This window comes from Pituophis catenifer, unplaced genomic scaffold (assembly GCF_029215685.1).
Source record: "Pituophis catenifer annectens isolate HBS135680 unplaced genomic scaffold, rPitCat1.0.hap2 SCAF_7, whole genome shotgun sequence".
NCBI classification, from domain to species: domain Eukaryota; kingdom Metazoa; phylum Chordata; class Lepidosauria; order Squamata; family Colubridae; genus Pituophis; species Pituophis catenifer.
The window spans coordinates 2,908,271-2,928,698 of record NW_027256887.1 but is presented as its reverse complement, the minus strand read 5'-3'; the positions used below and the strand labels follow the sequence as shown (position 1 = coordinate 2,928,698).

At 41.9% G+C, this 20,428-nt stretch overlaps 1 protein-coding gene across 4 annotated transcripts in view; it reads right to left on the bottom strand.

Moving 5' to 3' along the window:
* CACNA2D1 (calcium voltage-gated channel auxiliary subunit alpha2delta 1) overlaps nucleotides 1-20,428 on the bottom strand; it is a 125,340-nt gene that overhangs the window by 80,612 nt on the left and 24,300 nt on the right. For 3 of the 4 annotated variants that reach the window (XM_070947419.1, XM_070947418.1, XM_070947420.1), the window contains exons 6-12: nucleotides 17,235-17,313; nucleotides 16,104-16,153; nucleotides 13,911-14,000; nucleotides 7,523-7,591; nucleotides 5,665-5,739; nucleotides 4,095-4,169; nucleotides 639-689 (exon numbers count right to left, since the gene is read on the bottom strand). In XM_070947419.1, the coding sequence (XP_070803520.1) occupies nucleotides 639-689; nucleotides 4,095-4,169; nucleotides 5,665-5,739; nucleotides 7,523-7,591; nucleotides 13,911-14,000; nucleotides 16,104-16,153; nucleotides 17,235-17,313 (489 nt within the window). The remainder of the gene's footprint in view (nucleotides 1-638; nucleotides 690-4,094; nucleotides 4,170-5,664; nucleotides 5,740-7,522; nucleotides 7,592-13,910; nucleotides 14,001-16,103; nucleotides 16,154-17,234; nucleotides 17,314-20,428) is intronic. The other variant, XM_070947421.1, reaches the window with a different exon arrangement.

Below are 20,428 nucleotides of genomic sequence, written 5' to 3'. Positions count from 1 at the left end.
TCAACGGAAGTGATTCCCTTAGCGATCGAGGCAAGAAAGGTCATAAAATGGGACAAAATTCTCTTAACAAATGTCTCACTCAACAACAGAAGTTTCAAGCTCGTTTGTGGTCGTAAGTCAAGGACTATCTGTATAAGACAAGATCGTCAGAGAAAACCAAACTATAAGGAAGTCGCCCATACAGATTTCAAGAGCTAACCATGCTTACAAGAGTAATCCTGTTGAAATTAATGGGGTTTAAGTTAGTCAATACTTAATTAAGCCTCACAGATTTCACTCGACTGCAGACATTGTCAAAAAAAAGTCACAAGGGTGCATTTGAAATTCTTGAAATAACTTAGAATTCTACCAATGGTCAGTTTCAAACGTAAACCTTGCATTCTTCCACAAGTATTATATCAACGTCACAATAATTAAACTGCTGTATTTTGAGGCTTCTCTGAAAAGAATAAAGCACGAATTCAACTGAATAGACGGATGCTCTCACTTCAAGGAACGTCTCCTAAAAGCATCAACACTTAATTTAGCGAGCTTCATGCGTTAGAGAAAAATTGCTGGTTTACACAACCATTTTAAGAGTTCTCCCAGGCATCTAAACAGCTTTGTCCACACCATTAGTCACCTCCATTCATAGTTACCTGGGTATAGGGTCTCCTTTGTTTAATTTTGGGGATGCCCACACCAATGTGCTAAAGCAACAGAACAGCATCGATTCATACAACGTTTCCACATAGCAACCGTTTTTTATTAATTCTAATAATCCTCGTTCTTCTAATCTAAAGAAAACTCTGAGCCATTTGGCAATCCGATCCAGAATGGGACAACTCGCCATGGCCAATTTGCCGCGGCCAGCTCGCCACGGAACAACTCGCTGAGGAAACGATTCAGCCATTCAATTTAATTATTTAAAATAATTCTAAAAATGTTTTAAATTTTGTCATTCACGTTTCATTTTCTCCCTGCTTTGGCATCCTTTCTTGAATGATTCTGTTCTACTATTTCTTCGATATTAGTGTAACTCTTGTCCCACGGCAAGTTGGCGAGTTGTCCTAGACCTCTCAGACCAAACTTCGACAAGACATCTTTCATTCCAACTGAAGGTTGGAAAGTACTCAATAGAGAGAATATTTTGCTATCTGGGCAATGAGGACAGATATATCAGTGGTGGGATTCAGCCGGTTTAGGTTGGTTTGGGTGAACCGGTTGTTAAATTGCTGGCTGACCCCCACCCCTTCCAAGAGTCCCTATGCACCCCGTTTATGCTCCCAGAAGGCTGCAGGGAGGCCTACTAGGCCCAAAATGGGGCACCAGGGTGTGTGGTGCCCTCCCCCATAACCCATTTTTGCTCCCGGGGTGGGTGGGTGGAGGAGGCCGACTGCTGCCTGTCACACCCCTGGCCACACCCACCATGGCCATGGGGCAGGGATTTTTGCTACCGGTTCTCTGAACCACCCACCATCATCACTACCGGATCGGGAATTTGATCCGAACCGGGAGCATTTCACCCCTGCCTGCAACCCTAACAGGATGAAGATTTATAAGTGTGATAGTACGCTTCCTCTCTTTGTGCAACTCAGGACCAAAAACCCAATTTTCCTAAAATCCTGTTAGCTGGCTCTTCAACAGGAAGAGGGGAGCTGGGATCAGGTTATTTCCCTAACCAGTACTCAATAGCCAGTATTAAATTACCAACTAGTAAGAATCTCTAGCCGGTTACCAAATAATACTTTCCTTCAGTTTCATAGTAATTTGTAAATATTGGTTCTGCTTGGGCATCTATGCCTTGTTTTATTCCCTGAGGGCATTTTCACTGGGTTCTTTGCTACAAGGGACGGTGCCTTTGAAATCAACACAACCACAGGGGTGTTACATTTCCCACACCCCATTCTTTTCGTGAAGCCATGCGCCGTTTCCAGCCCTATTTACAAAGTCTCCCTGGCCCTCCACAAGAGCTTATTTTAAAATAATTCCCTGTTTTAAAAGGCCTGAGCTGATTGTGGACGGGAGTCTCCCGCCCTCAATGATGAGATCAAATTTAAGGCATCCAATTAAAAAGTAAATAAATAAACCTCTAAGCAAAAGGACGTCTATTTTACAACACGGCCTACTCTACCAGCTCGAGTAATTGTAGCTGTATTTCAATACTACATAACTATATTTTAATAGCCTGACCCACAAACCAGATCATTCAGTTTAATAAAGGGTTTTTGGTTTTTTTCTTTAACATAAATTTTGGGGTTAGGGTTTTATTTTAATAATAGTTTCAAGAGAAAAAGGACCACAAGACTGCCACAATGACTTGGATGTAAGTACTATTAAACCGAGAGATTTTTTTTTTAAAAAAAAGATAAATAGAAGTTGATGTAAATTGTTTGTAAGCCAAACAAACCAATTGCAGAACTGTGTTTTGCTGTGAATTTTTAAGGCAGAACGAGGAAAAAAAAAATTAGGTCATTTTTCAAAAGCCTTGTCAAGAGTTTCAGGAACAGTGATAATTTGTTGTTTGGGGAATAAAAACTACAGACAAGGCTATAAATTAAAAGCTCATTCTATGGTACATGTTTTTGAGTTTAAGAACTACTCAGACAAGTTTTAAAAAAACATAAAGAGTGAATGTAAAGGAGGCACAGTAGAGTTTACTAAAGATGTAAGACGGTCTGCATAATAACTCTAGGTGCGTTAAACACAGAGAGCAAACGAGGAGGTGGCAAAAGTTAGATTCTGTTTTCGGACAGGCAAATGGACTTACACATTGCAAGACTCAGTTTCAGCGTGTACACAAAAAAGATTTTTTAAAAATAAAATAAAAATAAGGTATTGGGCCATAAAAACCAAAGAAAATGGAGAACAAACTGAAGAAATACAAAACAGTCTCTCTTTAGATCTTGAAATCAAAGCAATGTACATAAAGTAGTGGCCAAAATTGTGGAAACCTTTTGGGAAAACTGTAGTTTTGAGGTTTGATGGCTAATAACACCACTTTTTTGGGGGGAGGTTCATGAGAATCCTATTCCACTGCTGGAATGGCCTGGGAATAGCCCAGACCTTCACCCAATTGAAAAATCTATGGAGCCGACCAGTGGTGGAATTTAAATTTTTTTTACTACCAGTTTTCTGGGTGTGGTGTGGCTTGGTGGGCATGGCTTGGTGGACGTGGCAGGGGAAGGATACTGCAGAATCTCCATTCCCACCTCACTCCTGGGAGAAGGATACTGCAAAATCTCCATTCCAACCTCACTCTGGAGCCAGCCAGGAAGTGGTATTTCCGGTACTTCAAACTACTCAAAATTTCCGCTACCGGTTCTCCAGAACCTGTCAGAACCTGCTGAATTTCACCCTTGGAGCTGACTAAAGAAACTTGTTAGTCAGAAGCGACCCAGCAATAAAACCCAGTTAATAGAAGCCATCATTCAATCTTGGTTTCACATGATAACAGCTGCAGAACTCAAAGACTTGGTTCCCTCCATGGGAAGATGTTGTAAGGCCGTAATTCATGCTAAAGGTTACCCAACTAAGGATTAACTGACATGGGGATAATTTTTTGTATATCTCATTTTTTCTAGGGTGATAATTTTTGTATATCTCGTTTTTTCTAGGGTGATGATTTTTGTATATCTCGTTTTTTTTAGGGTGATAATTCTTGTATATCTCGTTTTTTCTACGTGTCTCACTTTCCTTCTTTATACTATAACTGCTATTCCAATAGCAAATCCTTCATAAAAGTTATTGCATGACATTCTTGATTAAATTATCTTTCCATTGATATATAATTTTATGGCACTACTCTCAAAAAAAGTGGTGTTATTAGCTAGTTTTAGAAACTACACCTTTTCCCAAAAGGTTTCCACAATTTTGGCCACTACTAGTATTGTGATTTCAGCTACTTCGAGCACGGAAGGATTTTTACCCTTCCGCATTGGTCCATTTTAGCAAATGGAAAGATGGGCATTTCACTTCAGAGTATAAAATCCAAGCCGCGTGCACCGAAGGTGACCAGGGAAAACTGAAAATTTTGAGCGATTACCGATCTTTTCAAACGTCTTTTGCAAAACAACTAAAATTGAAATACATGGCAACCAGAAGATATCCCATACCTTTGGTTGAAGATTTGGATGAAGCAGGACATAACCATTGGGATCAATGGCAAAATAATAACCGTTGGGACACAGCTGTTAAAGGAAAAGAAATGTAACTATGATGCATTGGTCCCTGTCATTGCATTTCAGAAAAGCTGGACACTCTAACCATGCAGATGGTTCTCCACTTACAACAGTTTGCGTAGCGGCCATTCCAAGTTACAACAGCTCTGGGAAAAGGGACTTATGACCGTTTTTCACACGTATGACCGTTGCAGAATCCCCCAGGTTTCACGTGTTCAAAATCCAGACCCTTGGCAACGGACTGATATTTATGACGGTTGCAGCATCCCGGGGTCTTCTAACAAGCGAAGTCAATGGGGGAAAGCCAGATTCACTTAACAACCGTGTTGCTAATTTAAATAACCGCAGTGATTCACTTAACAAGCTATGGCAAAAGGATGGTCGTAAAACGGGGGCAAAAATTCACTGAACAGCTGCCTCGCTTAGTCACAGAAATTTGGGGCCCCGTCGTGATCATATGTCGAGGATTGCCCGTACTGACTATGGAATTGTAACATCTCTTAAACGCTAACATTGAATGCATATAACTTTTTTTTTTGCAAATTACAAGACCTATGCTCCTCAGCCGCGCTGGACCTATCCAGAGATGACCCAACTGGGAATTTTTAAAAAAAATGTGGCAGCAAAACATTTCAGGACGTTCTAATATCGTTCGCTATAGCCCCAGAAAAAGACGATGAAATAATCCCTGGAAATGAAGCTAATTCCGTTTTTGTTCCAACGTGATTCCTACAAGAAAAAAAAACCCTGTTATATGAACCCCCGTTCATATAAACATGACGTGTTATGTAAAGGGAAGGGGCCATTCGGTGCAAAAGTTGAGATTTGCGTATGGGTTGAAATAATGCTCTAGTCTCATGATGGCAAATCTATGGCATGTGTGCCACAGGTGGCACCCGGAGACATATCTGTGGGCATGCAAGCGTTGGGCCTTCTGGGCCTATCAGAAGTCAGGAAATGGGCTGTTTCCGGCCTCCAGGGTGGGAAGGCAGTTTTCGCCCTCCCCAGGCTCCAAGAAAGCCTCTGGAGTCTGGGGAGGGTAAATGGGCCTACCAGGCCCGCGGTGCTATCATATGCCAAAAGCGGGCGGAGAGGTCGCACGCATTGAATTATGGGTGTGCGTGCTTGACGCTCCCTCTGCTTTTGGCATGCGACGGCAAAAAGGTTAGCCATCACTGCTCTCATCTAAACCATCGGCTATAAAGGAAGCAGAAGGGATCATCAGGTTAAGAGCTCCTTTTGTGTCCTCGGTTTTTCAAAGCCGTGGCACAGAGCCATCACCTCCAAGTCATCTACAAGAGAGTAGAACATTAGTAGGTCTTGCATTTAGGAGAAGTCATGTCCGCAAAAATAGGGGCAAGAGGAAATCATTTTTTTTTCCTCCCTTGACTTCCAGGCAATGGAACTAGATAGACTGGAAGAGAAAGTTGAACAGGATCCAAGCTACTGCAGAAGGTTTTTTTGTTGTTGTTGTTGTTTTTAAAGGATGATAGAGGAAACTCACAGTAAAACGAGGGGTGACCTTTTTAATTTCTTCTAGGGACACGTCAACTCCCATTACGCCAAGGATCAACTGGTTCTGTCCAACAAATCAAACAAACAGATTTATTTTCAGATGATTAAAACGTTAACTTGAAGGAGTAAAGCCAAATTTCTCTTCTGTAGAGGTCACAGATAATTAAGACGAAATTAGCGTGTCCCAGATGTTAATGAGACAGACGACTGTTCCTCCTGCGGTGTGTACATTTTGCACACCGAGTAATCGACAGTATTTGAAGTCTTGCGAAAGCCTTACATTTTATTTTGATAGTGTGCGTACAACGTATATGCGTCTCTCGACTTGAAAGAAAGAAAGAAAGAAAGAAAGAAAGAAAGAAAGAAAGAAAGAAAGAGAAAAGGAGGAGGGGGAAGGGGAAGGAAAGAAGGAAGGAAGGAAGAAAGAAAGAAAGAAAAAGAAAAAAGGAGGAGGAGGGAAAGGAAGGAAGGAAAGAGAGAAAGAAAGAAAGAAAGAAAGAAAGAAAGAAAGAAAGAAAGAAAGAAAGAAAGAGGGAGGGAGGGAGGGATGAGGAAGGAAGGGAAGAAAGGAGAGAGAGAAGGAAGGAAGGAAGGAAGGGAGAGAAAAGGAAGGAAGAAAGAAAGAAAGAAAGAAAGAAAGAAAGAAAGAAAGAAAGAAAGAAAGAAAGAAAGAAAGAAAGAAACCCTCTCTATATCCAGGCATCTCTTTGGTTTCACTGTGTGTCATTCATAATGAGAACATCTTAATAGACTTCATTAGCAAAGCATTTACCAATAATAGCAGCCCAGTTGTTTGTGGCCTTCTCCCAATCTCCAGAAAGGAGTAACCTATACTTAATCCAAAATACTCAGAATATCACAAGAATCTGAAGGGAGTTGCCAACACATTCTCTCTCTCACACACAGAGATAAACAAACAAATCCTGATGATCCACAGCAAACTGGACTGCAGGTACGAATCTACTTAGCTGATTTCCAAATCATGTTATAAAGTTGTTCACAGTCCATTTGGGTTGAAAAATATAGAAGCTGAGGTCTCGAAGTTAAATCCCATGTATTTTATGTGGACTTATTTCTGCACGGAGATGCTGTAGGTCAGGGGTGCCAAACTCACGGCGGTGTCACGTGACGTATCGGGACTTTCCCCCCCCTTCGCTAAACGGGGTGAGGGTGTGGCCAGCATATGAGGCATCTGGCCCACAGGCTGGGAGTTTGACATCCTTGCTGTAGGAGATGACCAGGCTGAGCCCGAGGGAGGGGTCAAACATGTCATCAGTCATGAATCCCTGCGTGCCCACAAGAGATCTAACTCCATCCTACCTTGAGTGCCTTTCTTATCTCCCACTCTTTTCCCTTGACTGTTAGTTGGCCAGATTCTTGTAGAGAACTCAAGCTTGCAATAAGTCTTTATACTCATTTTTTTTTTAATTTGATTTATATGCCGCCCTTCTCCGGAGACTCAGGGAGGCTTACAATGCGTTAAGCAATAGCCTTCATCCTTTTGTATATTTATACAAAGTCAGCTTATTGCCCCCACAACTGGGTCCTCAATTTACCTACCTTAGAAAGGATGGAAGGCTGAGTCAACCTTGAGCCTGGTGAGATTCGAACCAGCAGTAATTGTAGGCAGCTGTGTTAATAACAGGGTGCTTAGACCACTGTACCATCAAGGCTCTTCAGGCATTAGAACTGCCTGAATCTCCTGATTTCCCTGGCGCTTGACAGACGCGTAGTATTGCAAGCTCATTACAGAGAGGATGAACCTGTTTCCATTTCAAGTTTTCAGGCTACTTAATTGTTGGCATACGGAAGCTTTATGTCACCCCAGGATTGTGTGAGGTGCTTACCTGAACGTTATTTTGATCTTTGGTAAAGTTGAAGACTGGCAAGGTTCCCGAAATGACCAAGCCAAGTTCCTAGAAATCAATCAGAGAGAGAGAGAGAGAGAGAGAGAGAGAGAGAGAGAGAGAGAGAGAGAGAGAGAGAGAGAGAGAGAGAGAACTGTTTTAGAGTGAAAACAAAACGTAATCATGAACATGGAAGTCACAATTCGAAACACTCAGTTCCCAAAATGTCATTTGTGAATATAAAAAAATGTGAAATAATGTGGAACATTTTTTTATGAAGGAAACAAACTGCAGTCTCCACGATCTGTAGGAGAATGAATGGGGCATCATAATGAAGGCCTGTCCCTCTGTATACTACATCTGCCATCTTGGCGGGTTAAACCCCACCCCACCCCACTCTGTGGTCTCCAGAAAAATGAGTCTGCTTGTCTGTCTGTCTGTCTATCTATCATCTATCTATCTATCTATCTATCTATCTATCTATCTATCTATCTATCTATCATCTATCTATCTATCATCTGTCTGTCTGTCTATCTATCTATCTGTTATCAGCTATCTATATCAGCTATCTATCTATCTATCTCTATCAACTATCTATCTATCTATCTATCTATCTATCTATCTATCTATCTATCTACCTACCTACCTACCACCTACCCACCCATCATCTATCTATCTATCTATCTATCTATCTATCTATCATCTATCTGTCTGTCTGTCTGTCTATCTATCTGTTATCAGCTATCTATTTCTATCAGCTATCTATCTATCTATCTCTATCAACTATCTATCTATCTATCTATCTATCTATCTATCTATCTATCCATCCATCCATCCATCCATCCATCTACCCATCTACCTATCATCTCTCTCTCTCTCTCTCCTCTCTCTCTCATCTATCTATCTATCTATCTATCTATCTATCTATCTATCTATCTATCTATCTATCATCTATCTATCTATCATCTATCTGTCTGTCTGTCTATCTATCTATCTGTTATCAGCTATCTATATCAGCTATCTATCTATCTATCTCTATCAACTATCTATCTATCTATCTATCTATCTATCTATCTATCTATCTATCATCTATCTGTCTGTCTGTCTGTCTATCTGTTATCAGCTATCTATTTCTATCAGCTATCTATCTATCTATCTCTATCAACTATCTATCTATCTATCTATCTATCTATCTATCTATCTATCTATCTACCTACCACCTACCCACCCATCCATCTATCTATCTATCTATCTATCTATCTATCTATCTATCTATCTATCTATCTATCTATCATTTCTCTCTCTCTCATCTATATCATTTCATCCATCCATCATCCCTCTCTCTCTATCATTCTATCTATCTCTCTATCTCTCTCTCGCTCTATCTATCTATCTATCTATCTATCTATCTATCTATCTTTATTTCTATCTATCCTCCCTCCCTCCCTCCCCCTCCCTTCCCCATCTCTCATCTCTCTCTCCCTATCATACATCTCTCTCACTCTTATCTATCTATCTATCTATCTATCTATCTATCTATCTATCTATCTACCTACCACCTACCCACCCATCCATCCATCTATCTATCTATCTATCTATCTATCTATCTATCTATCTATCTATCTATCATTTCTCTCTCTCTCTCATCTATATCATTTCATCCATCCATCATCCCTCTCTCTCTATCATTCTATCTATCTCTCTATCTCTCTCTCGCTCTATCTATCTATCTATCTATCTATCTATCTATCTATCTTTATTTCTATCTATCCTCCCTCCCTCCCTCCCCCTCCCTTCCCCATCTCTCATCTCTCTCTCCCTATCATACATCTCTCTCACTCTTATCTATCTATCTATCTATCTATCTATCTATCTATCTATCTATCTATCTATCTATCTAATACTTCTTCATGTGCCATATTTGTCATTGGACATTGGCGATCATGTTGGCGATCCTATTTTTATCAACAGCCACAACGAAAAAGTGCTGCTGAGTTTTGTTCAAACCAGTCCTTTAAATTTTGAGGTTCTTCTTCTACCTGGATCTCATTTGCCTTCAGCCTTTCCCTTGAGGATTAAGTGAAGTATGGTGTATTTTTCTGGGTGTGGCATCCCATGTCAGAAATATTCTAACTTTCACTTTTTCATGGTTTTGATGATTTCCCTTGGCTTTCCCAGGTGGCTTATCACCTCCTCAACTATCTAATCAGAAAACATTATTTTAATGACCCGGGGGATAAAAAAAAGTGTGCCATTAACTCTGAGAAAAATACAGCAGCCCAAAAGTCAATTCTCAGCACTAGATCATCCGAAGAACATGTTGTTCAATTTATTTATCAGTCTATATTGATTATATAGTCAATAATCAACTTACTTATATAATTTAATCTGCTTTTTAGTAAAGGTAAAGGTTCCCCTCACACATGTGGCTTAGTTGTTCCCGACTCTAGGGGGCGGTGCTCATCTCCGTTTCAAAGCCAAAGAGCCAGCGCTGTCCGAAGACGTCTCCGTGGTCATGTGGCCGGCATGACTCAACACCAAAGGCGCACGGAACGCTGTTCCCTTCCCATCAAAGGGGGTCCCTATTTTTCTACTTGCATTTTTTACCTGCTTTCGAACTGCTAGGTTGGCAGAAGCTGGGAGAAGTCACGGGAGCTCACCCCGTTACACGGTGCTAGGGATTTGAACCGGTGAACTGCCGACCTTTCGATCGACAAGCTCAGCGTCTGAGCCACCACGTCCCCCACGCTTTTGAGTGCCGAGGATCAAATAAATATTCCTTTTCTTTGGAACTCATGGTGTGTGTGTGTGGATGGGTGGGGGGGAATGATTACGAGGACAGAATGATTTCGGTGCAGTTTTCCTTCCCTCCTTGCTGACATTTAAGAACAGGATGTGTCGAAAAGATATCAACTTTCTCCAGGACATTTCCAGTAAAGCCTCCATTCACTAATCAAGAAAGGATGGTCATTGAACTTCTGAGCATCGGAATTATAATGATGCAAAAGACTGACCTATTCGATAGGGTTGGCTCAGAATGGACAGAGCACACTGAAAACAAATTAAAGAGATATTATATTGTAAAGCCAACAGGAAAAGATGGAAATTCAGCTGGCCAGGCTGACAATCATATATTACAATAACCACTATCGGGGGTTTAAATGCGTCCGTCAATGTTATCACCTTTCAGCGAGTGCCAAAAAGGTTTTGCTAGCTGCGGCTGCAATTCTTGCAACCTGTGTTGTAAATCGGTGTCATTTCCTGCACACTTATGTATTTGACACGTTTCACATTAGAGATAACTAAACAAGCAGGAAAATGTTAGGTCGCTCTGCCTTCAGCAAAGCTAAACAAAGGATGCTTGGCTTGCAAATCAGGTCAGGCATTGGATTGGGGTGGTGGGGGGTGCGGGAAATTAATACTGATTTAATACGTAGAGCCAAAGCTTTCAGCCAAGTTGCCCAATCTGTGCACCAGAGTCATTCAAACGAAAGCAATGGGAACTAATCAAGGAGAGAAGCCACCTTAGAACGAAGGAGAAATTTCCCAACAGTGAGAACAATCGATCCGTGGAACTCCTTGCCACCAGAGGTGGCGGGTGCTTCACAGGAGTGGGTTCTAAATTTTTTTACTACCGGTTCTGTGGGAAATGGCTTATTTTGTGGGTGTGGCTTGATGGTCATGTGACAATTCTTTAGGATTTAGCAGAGGTACTGGTCTACCAGGCTTTTAACTGCTTGCAGAGCTGTACCGGTCTACTCATTTGTTTTTGCAGGCACTGATCTACTCATGTATTTTTGCAGGCACTGGTCTGCCCATTTATTTTTGCAGGCACTGATCTACTCATGTATTTTTGCAGGCACTGGTCTGCCCATTTATTTTTGCAGGCACTGATCTACTCATGTATTTTTGCAGGCACTGGTCTGCCCATTTATTTTTGCAGGCACTGATCTACTCATGTATTTTTGCAGGCACTGGTCTGCCCATTTATTTTTGCAGGCACTGATCTACTCATGTATTTTTGCAGGCACTGGTCTGCCCATTTATTTTTGCAGGCACTGATCTACTCATGTATTTTTGCAGGCACTGGTCTGCCCATTTATTTTTGCAGGCACTGATCTACTCATGTATTTTTGCAGGCACTGGTCTGCCCATTTATTTTTGCAGGCACTGATCTACTCATGTATTTTTGCAGGCACTGGTCTGCCCATTTATTTTTGCAGGCACTGGTCTGCCCATTTATTTTTGCAGGCAGTGGTCTACCCATTTATTTTTGGAGGCACTGGTCTACCACCAAACTGCCTTTTACCACTGATCAGCTGTAGGGCGGCCCTTTGAAACCCTGCGGCAAGAGTTTAAACAGTTTTTCCTTATAGTCCATCAGCTGGGACTCAGGAGGCAGCAATAGATTGGGGGTGGGGCCAAATAAAAGGTAAGAATAACACGGGGGGGTGGGGGGGCAGAACCGGTTCGGTGACATCATATCGTCACCGCTACTGGCTTGGCAGAACCGGGCCGAACCGGGAGGAACCCTCCACTGGTGCTCCGTCACTGGTTTCATTTCCAGTGAAACTTCCGGTTTCAGCTACTGAACTTCCGGTTTCAGCTACTGAACTTCCGGTTTCAGCCAGCTACTCTTCCGGGTTTCTGGCACGCATGCGCCCGCGACAATCAGCTGGCTGGCACGCATGCTCATGCAGGAAAATGAAAGACCAGCTCTTTCCAGCAGTGCTGTACCCAAAAAGGCCAGCTGATCGTCGTGCACGGATGCACACCGGAAGAGGAACAGGCGACACTGCGCGTGCCAGGCAAAATGGTTCCACGCGTGCCCATAGGTTCGCCATTATGGGCATAGGGTTTCCTGCCTGAGGAGGGGGCTGGACTAGAAGACCTCAAAGGTCCTCCCAATTATGTTATTCTGAAAGCAAATTCTTCCATTTTTTTTTTTTTTTACTATCAAGCACAAGAGGAAGAAAAAAAAAGTATATTTTGCCGGGATTATTTCTCTCAGGTTCAGAACGGTGCTTAATTTCTAAGGGGAGAAAAAGATATTTTTACGATGGATAAGGACTTACTAGTTACAAGCAGTCCTTGATTTACGACCAAAGTTGAGGCCAACATTTAAGTTGCCAAGCAAGACACTTGTTAAGTGAGTTTTGCCCCGTGTTACAACCTTTCTAGCCACCGTTGTTAAGTGAGTCACTGCACTTGTTAAATTAGTAACATAATTGTTTAGTGAATCTGGTTTCCCCATTGAAGGTCTCCAAATCATGTGACCCAGGGGACGCTGCAACCGTCATTAGTACATGCCAGTTGCCGAGCGTCTGAATTCTGATCATGTGACCACAGGAATGCTGTAAAAGTTCTAAATGTGAAAAACCGTCCTGAGTCCCTTTTTTTCCCAGTGCGGTTGGAACTTGGAATGGTCACTAAACAAACTGTTGTAAATCGAGGACTAGCTGTAATAGCTTTTTCCCATCTCAAAAATGTGAGGGTTGTAATGGATAAGGAGCATATTACTGTGAAAATGCAGATGGGATTCTTATTTCTTCTTATATGAATTGAAAATTCTCCCTTGGTATTTCTAATTTTTAGCAAATCTTTCTCTCTTTCTTTCTCTCTCTTTCTATTTCTCTCTCTCTCTCTCTCTCTCTCTCTCATCTATCTATCTATCTCTATCAGATATCTATCTATCTCTTTCTATCTTGCTCTCTATCAATCTATCTATATCTCTATTTATCTATCTCTATTTATCTATCTATCGCTATCGCTATCTCTCTATCTCTTTCTCTTTATCTATCTCTATCTCTATCTCTCTATCATATATATATATCTATATATCTATATTGCTATTTATCTCTCTCTCATCTCTCTCTATCAATCTATATCTCTATCTATCTATCATATCTCTCTCTATCAATCTATCTATATCTCTATTTATCTATCTCTATTTATGTATCTATCTATCTCTATCTATCTCATCTCTCTTTCTCTATCAATCTATCTATATCTCTATTTATCTATTTCTATTTATGTATCTATCTCTATCTATCTCATCTCTCTCTCTCTCTATCAATCAATCTATCTATCTATCTATCTATCTATCTCTATTTATCGCTCTCTCTCGTCTCTCTCTCTATCAATCTCTCTCTCTCTCTTTTTCTATCTACACTATCTCTTTTTCTGTCTATATATCTATCATCTTTCTCTTTCTCTCTCTCTCTTTCTCTTTCTCCTTCTCTCCCTCTCCCCCCCTCTCTCTCTGCTAAAGTAATTCCTTTCAACTGTGACAAAGGGAGTAAAGATTTTTTCTGCCGCAACCTTTTAGTGCAATGAATCATTTCATTTCTAACCATTTTCTGTCCAAAATACACATAATTGCACATACCAGAGCATCCAAATAGACGTTGGTCCATTGGACTTGTTTGGCTTTTTGCTCAGCCATTACCATGGGTCTGCCCAAAACATCCAAATATTCCTGTTGGGGAAAAAAAAAGAAAAGAAGCAAAGATTGGGTGAGAGACAGATCATTGTTATATCTGTAGGTCTTTGTATTTTGTGGCTTTTTTCCCTCCGTTTCTTTCTCTTCTATTTTGCTGTCTCTGGGTACTATTGCACCCGCCATCCAGACTCTTTTTCTCTTTCTGATCGACAATCCTTAATTTTTCTTCCTCTACATTTTTGCACAATGTTTTCCTCCCTTTTGGGATCCCGTTTAATTGTACCTAGCAACACCGACTTATATTATTGGACAGTGATGGCGAACTTTTCAGCACCAAGTACTGAAAAGGGAGTGTGTGTGCTCTCGTCTGGACTGCAACCTGGAAGAGGAGTTGCCTAGGGCGTATGTGCGCCCGAAAATGAACTTCTGGTTCCAGCACATGTGTGTGTGCCGGCCAGCTAGTCTTTTAGGTTTCTGGCACGCATGTGCACGCAATGATCAGCTAGTCGGCGTGCATGATCATGCAGGAAAACAGAGGAACAGCTCTTCCAGATTCCAGCACTGCCAAAGGCACGAAGGCCAGCTGATCATCGCGAGCACATGCATGACAGAAACCTGGAAGAAGAACAGGCGACGCCGCATGTGCCAGGTGACATGGCTCCACGTGCCACTTCGGACATGCATGCCATAGATTCGCCATCGCGGTTATAGGATGAGTAGAGAGAATGGGAGATTAGATTGGTCATACAAAGATCCGAGCTGTGTGCCATGATTTCTGCATTCCAAAGGTCTCCCAATTAAGTGTGCAATAATTTGCAATCAATTACAAGTTCTTTACCTAAATAAAAGCACGGAAAAATGCACCTTTGGTGATGTACACATTACGTTTATCCTTATAATCTGATTTAGCAAGGGTATATTGCTAACAAGGATGCAAAAAAAGCACTTGAGGTCCAACATAGATTTTGCGTTGCGTGATTTTTTTAAAAAAAAAGTCTAATGAGACAACCCAAGATCGATGATGCCACAACAGTCTATTAATAACATTGTTATTGACAATATATTACAAACAGCCTTGGTTGAGCAGAAATATTTGTGTAAAAAATTTAAACAAATATGTATGACTGGACGTCATGGAGGAATGGGTACCATGTTAACAAAAGGCTGCCCAACAGCTATCCTTTACACGTAAAATTATAACAAAATATATATATATATATTTGCTTTATCTTGATTGAACTTAACAATTATATACAACAAATAGATCATGTTTGCTTAATATCTGGTTCCATGTTCTCAGATAATCTAAGGAAATATGCATTTTGTTGCTTTAGATAGCACTGTATTGTTATTTTTTTTAGTAAATTTAATAGTCAATATTTCAGAAGAAAGCCAGTTTGGTCCGGTGGTGAAGGCAACAGGCTAGAAACCAGGCGACTGTGAGTTCTAGTCCCGCCTTAGGCATGAAAGCCAGCTGGGTAACTTTGGGCCAATCACCAGGAGATTGTGAGTTCTAGTCCCGCCTTAGGCATGAAAGCCAGCTGGGTGACTTTGGGCCAATCACCAGGAGACAGGGAGTTCTAGTCCCACCTTAGACATGAAAGCCAGCTGGGTAACTTTGGGCCAATCACCAGGAGACTGTGAGTTCTAGTCCCACCTTAAACATGAAAGCCAGCTGGGTAACTTTGGGCCAATCACCAGGAGACTGTGAGTTCTAGTCCCGCCTTAGGCATGAAAGCCAGCTGGGTGACTTTGGGCCAATCATCAGGAGACAGGGAGTTCTAGTCCCTCCTTAGACATGAAAGCCAGCTGGATAACTTTGGGCCAATCACCAGGAGACTGTGAGTTCTAGTCCCACCTTAAACATGAAAGCCAGCTGGATAACTTTGGGCCAATCACCAGGAGACTGTGAGTTCTAGTCCCACTCCCTCTCTCTCAGCTCAAATTGTCAGGTTTAGGTGACAAGCTGGATTGGTCAGTTCCTATCAAAACCAACGGATCGATATTTTTCCCTCAAACAATTCTTTATATGAGTTTTTTTTTTTTTTTACTAACTATTGTATATAGATGAATTTTAATTTCTTCTACTTTAGAACTGGCATTCCTGATCAATAAATTACTGCAAAAATGCAAACATACCTGTGTGTTTATTCTTATGGCGCCAATGGAAGGAATTTCATAATAGTAACCTGAAATAGAAAATTTAAATGCAGGAATTTGAGTTTTAATGAAATATCGATTTCCAGGCGAAACACTAGAAATATTAGGACTACGAACATGGAGTCAACAGCAGAAGAAATGGTGAAATTCAAATTGGGAAGCCATATACATTTAAAGATCGCTGATGTAAATTTCCTGGTGATTTTTTTCCTACACTTTTTTGTCTCCCAATAAATTGGCAATCATTTACAATAAATTGTAAGTGAGCTTCTTCACATAAATAAAACCTGTAAAAATGTACCTTTGATGATGCAAGCATTAAGTTTGCCTTTATATTCCGATTTAGCAAGGGAGAGGATACAGAACTAAGAAGACTACATGAAGTCCATAAATAATAAATAAAGGACACAACCCTGATTTTATACATAAGAGAAAATACGGGTTTTCCATATTTCGCTACCTGCTTTATTAATATTCTATTGTTCTTAGGATTAAAATGTTATTTTAGCTTGGTGCTCTCTGATCTTGCTTGTTTCCTTGTGGACGTTTCATGACCCATTGAGGTAACATCAGCAGTTCTAGAAGGAAGAGGGTTTTGTGTAGAGGGGGGGGAGGAGGAGGAGGAGAAGGAGAAGGAGAAGGAGAAGGAGAAGGAGAAGAAGAAGAAGAGGAAGAGGAAGAGGAAGAGGAAGAGGAAGAGGAAGAGGAAGAGGAAGAGGAAGAAGAGGAGGAGAAGGAGGAGGAGGAGGAGGAGGGGAGGAGGAGGAGGAGGAGGAGGAGGAGGAGGAGGAGGAGGAGGAGGAGGAGGAGGAGGAGGAGGAGGAGGAGGAAGAAGAAGAGGAGGAGGAGATGGTTGACTGTTGGGTCCTTGATGCTCTCTGAGCTTGGTTGTTTTTTTGCAGATGTTTCATTACCCAATTAGGTAACATCATCAGTACTATCAGGGAGTGTGGTTTGCTCTTTTTTTACCCTGAACTGCAAATATTCTCCTTTATAGGCTTAAAAGAATCAGAGGGCACTAAGCAACAACATTATCATAATAAATAAGTATAAACTGTGGCTTGTTATAAAGCCTTTACTCATTTATTCATCCATATAAACCCACAATACCTTTATTTTCACAGGCCATCCACTGTATGGGTCCTTTGTCATAATTATGTTGACCAACAGAAAACGTAAACACACGGACCTAAAACAGAAATATATATATGTGTGTGTGTGTGTGTTTGATAAGTATCGGCTAAAAATGCTGCTGTGAGTATAATATGGCTGGATTTTTATTATTAGCAATGCCAATAAGCTTTTGAACATATTCATGAGCATTAATAGGAAACGATATAAGGGTGGAGGGGAACTTTGCCAGGAAAAAAAATTATCGGTTGATACTGCAACATCACTAAATAATGGCTGCCATCTAGTGGAAGAGCTGTTGGAGAACGACAAAAACTTTCTAGTTTTTTTTTTTAAAAATAGAATAGAATAGAATTCTTTATTGGCCAAGTGTGATTGGACACACAAGGAAATTGTCTTTGGTGCATTCGCTCTCAGTGTACATAAAAGAAAAGATGCATTCGTCAAGAATCATAAGGTACAACGCTTAATGATAGTCATAGGGAACAAATAACAAATTAGCAATCAAATCACATTAGGAAACAATCAATATAAATCTTAAGGATACCATGTGGATACCAGTGGCTAAGATGCTGAGCTTGTCGATCAAAAGGTCGGCAGTTCAGCAGTTCGACTCCTTCGTGCAGCATAACGGGGTGAGCTCCTGTGACTTGTCCCAGCTTCTGCCAACCTAGCAGTTCGAAAGCAGGTAAAAAATGCAAGTAGAAAAATAGGGGCCACCTTTGGTGGGAAGGGAACAGCGTTCCGTGAGCCTTTGGCGTTGAGTCATGCCGGCCACATGACCGCGGAGACGACTTCGGACAGCGCTGGCTCTTCGGCTTTGAAACGGATATGAGCACCGCCCCCTAGAGTCAGGAACGACTAGCACATATGTGCGAGGGGAACCTTTACCTTTTACCTTTACTTGGAAAAAGTTTTTTAAAACCCTCGGGGGTAAAATGGTATCAGGCAATTTGCCTAGATCCTGTTGAAGCTCACCATGTAAAGTTCCTTGTCTAAAAAAAAAAAATGTTTCATTTTTAAAAGGTAATAAGGCATTCAAAGAGAATACGAGAGGAAGCTAATTTGGATTCTACATTTTGGTGCCAATTAAGACTGAAAATTGTCAACAAGAGAGCTAGGATCAGTAGAGAAGTTGGACTAAAACTTCAGCCTGAAAAAGTCTTTAAATTTATCTCTACTTCAACAGTCGGGTTATTCATCTCCAGATCTGAAAAGGCCTCTTATGTATATTGGGTTCAGGAGTGGGATTCAGCCGGTTCGGAGCAGTTCGGGCAAAACGGATGCTAATTTTACATCTGTTTCGCCGAACCGGTAGTTGCAAGGAGTGGGTGACCCTGCCCCCCCACCCCTCCCCTCCCTGGAGTCTCCATGCAGCCTGCGTGGAGGCTCTGGGAGGGCGAAAAATGGGTCTATCGGAAGTAACAAAAGTACCAGAAGTCCATAAACAGCCCCATTTCTGGTCTCCGGAGGGCCTCTAGAGCTCAGGGGAGGCGGTTTTCACCCTCCCGGAGTCTCGAGAAAAGCCTCTGGAGCCTGGGGAGGGTGAAAAAATACCCCCCGCCATGGTGCAGGAGGCCGAGTAGGCCAAGCCCCCATGGCCATGCCCACCCAGGCAGAGAACTGGCTGCTAAAATTTTTCAATCTGACCCCTGGTTGGGTTGAACACGAACTGTGAACCTATCATACAACCGGCTTCACAGTACATTGTTAAGGTTCTGACCCTGGTTTGTTTACGTGGAACTTCATAAAGTGGGTTTAATATCAAGAAATAAGGGTTTAGGAGATAGAATCTCACAATCTAAACAAGACTCCTGCCTTCATGTGAAGGGGGAACTCTGTGAATTGTTTGAACCCCTTTTTCTGAGAAAAGCAATAGCCTTTAAACTTATATAGCCTTGATAGTACAGTGGTCTACGCACCCTGTTATTAACACAGCTGCCTGCAATTTCTGCTGGTTCGAATCTCTCAAAGGCTCAAGGTTGACTCAGCCTTACCCACCTCGGAAGAATGGAAGGCTGAGTCAACCTTCAGCTGGTCAGGATTGAACTGCTGACAATGATACTGCATTCTAACCACTGTGCTACCACAGTTCCTTCCTTCCTTCCTTCCTTCCTTCCTTCCTTCCTTCCTTCCTTCCTTCCTTCCTTCCTTCCTTCCTTCCTTCCTTCCTTCCTCCCTCCCTCCCTCCCTCCCTTCCTCCCTCCCTCCTTCCTTCCTTCCTTCCCTCCTTCCCAATAGCACTTAGACTTATATACCGCTTCACAGTGCTTTACAGCCCTCTCTAAGAAGTTTACAGAATCAGCCTCTTGCCCCCAACAATCTGGGTCCTCATTTTACTCACCACAGAAGAATGGAAGGCTGAGTCAACCTTCAGCTAGTCAGGATTGAACTGCTGACAATGAGCAGTGAGTTAGCCTGCAATACTGCATTCTAACCACTGTGCCACCACAGTTCCTTCCTTCCTTCCTTCCTTCCTTCCTTCCTTCCTTCCTTCCTTCCTTCCTTCCTTCCTCCCTCCCTCCCTCCCTCCCTCCCTCCCTCCCTCCCTCCCTCCTTCCCAATAGCACTTAGACTTATATACCGCTTCACAGTGCTTTATAGCCCTCTCTGAGCGGTTTACAGAGTCAGCCTCTTGCCCCCAACAATCTGGGTCCTCATTTTACCCACCTCGGAAGGACGGAAGGCTGAGTCAGCCTTGAGCCTGGTGAGTTTTGAACTGCCAAATTGCAGGCAGCCGGCAGGCAGCAGAAGTAGCCTGCAGTACTGCACTCCAACCACTGCGCCACCGTGGCTCAAATATGTCTTTGTATGCGTGCATTTTAATTTTCCAACCAATGAATTCTTCAAATAAGCACCGGGAGTTACAACGTTCCTAAGGATGAAGGGGCGCATAGCTGCACTGCATTGATTGCTTGACTCAAACGAGCAGTATCTGAAATAAATCCTCGTTCCCCTCAAATATCTATTTTCTCAGTACAAAAGCCCGCACCGTCTTTTGAAAAATAGAACAAAAAGGCACATCGCACCTCATTCCATAATGAGATCCATCTCTCCCTTCACAACTGTCTTCGATTTCCCTCGAGGTCAAATCAGCTTAAATACGAAATTGACTCCCGCCACTGTAAGCCCGGAGCATTGAAAATGTTTGCAAAGAAAAACCTCCCAGTATA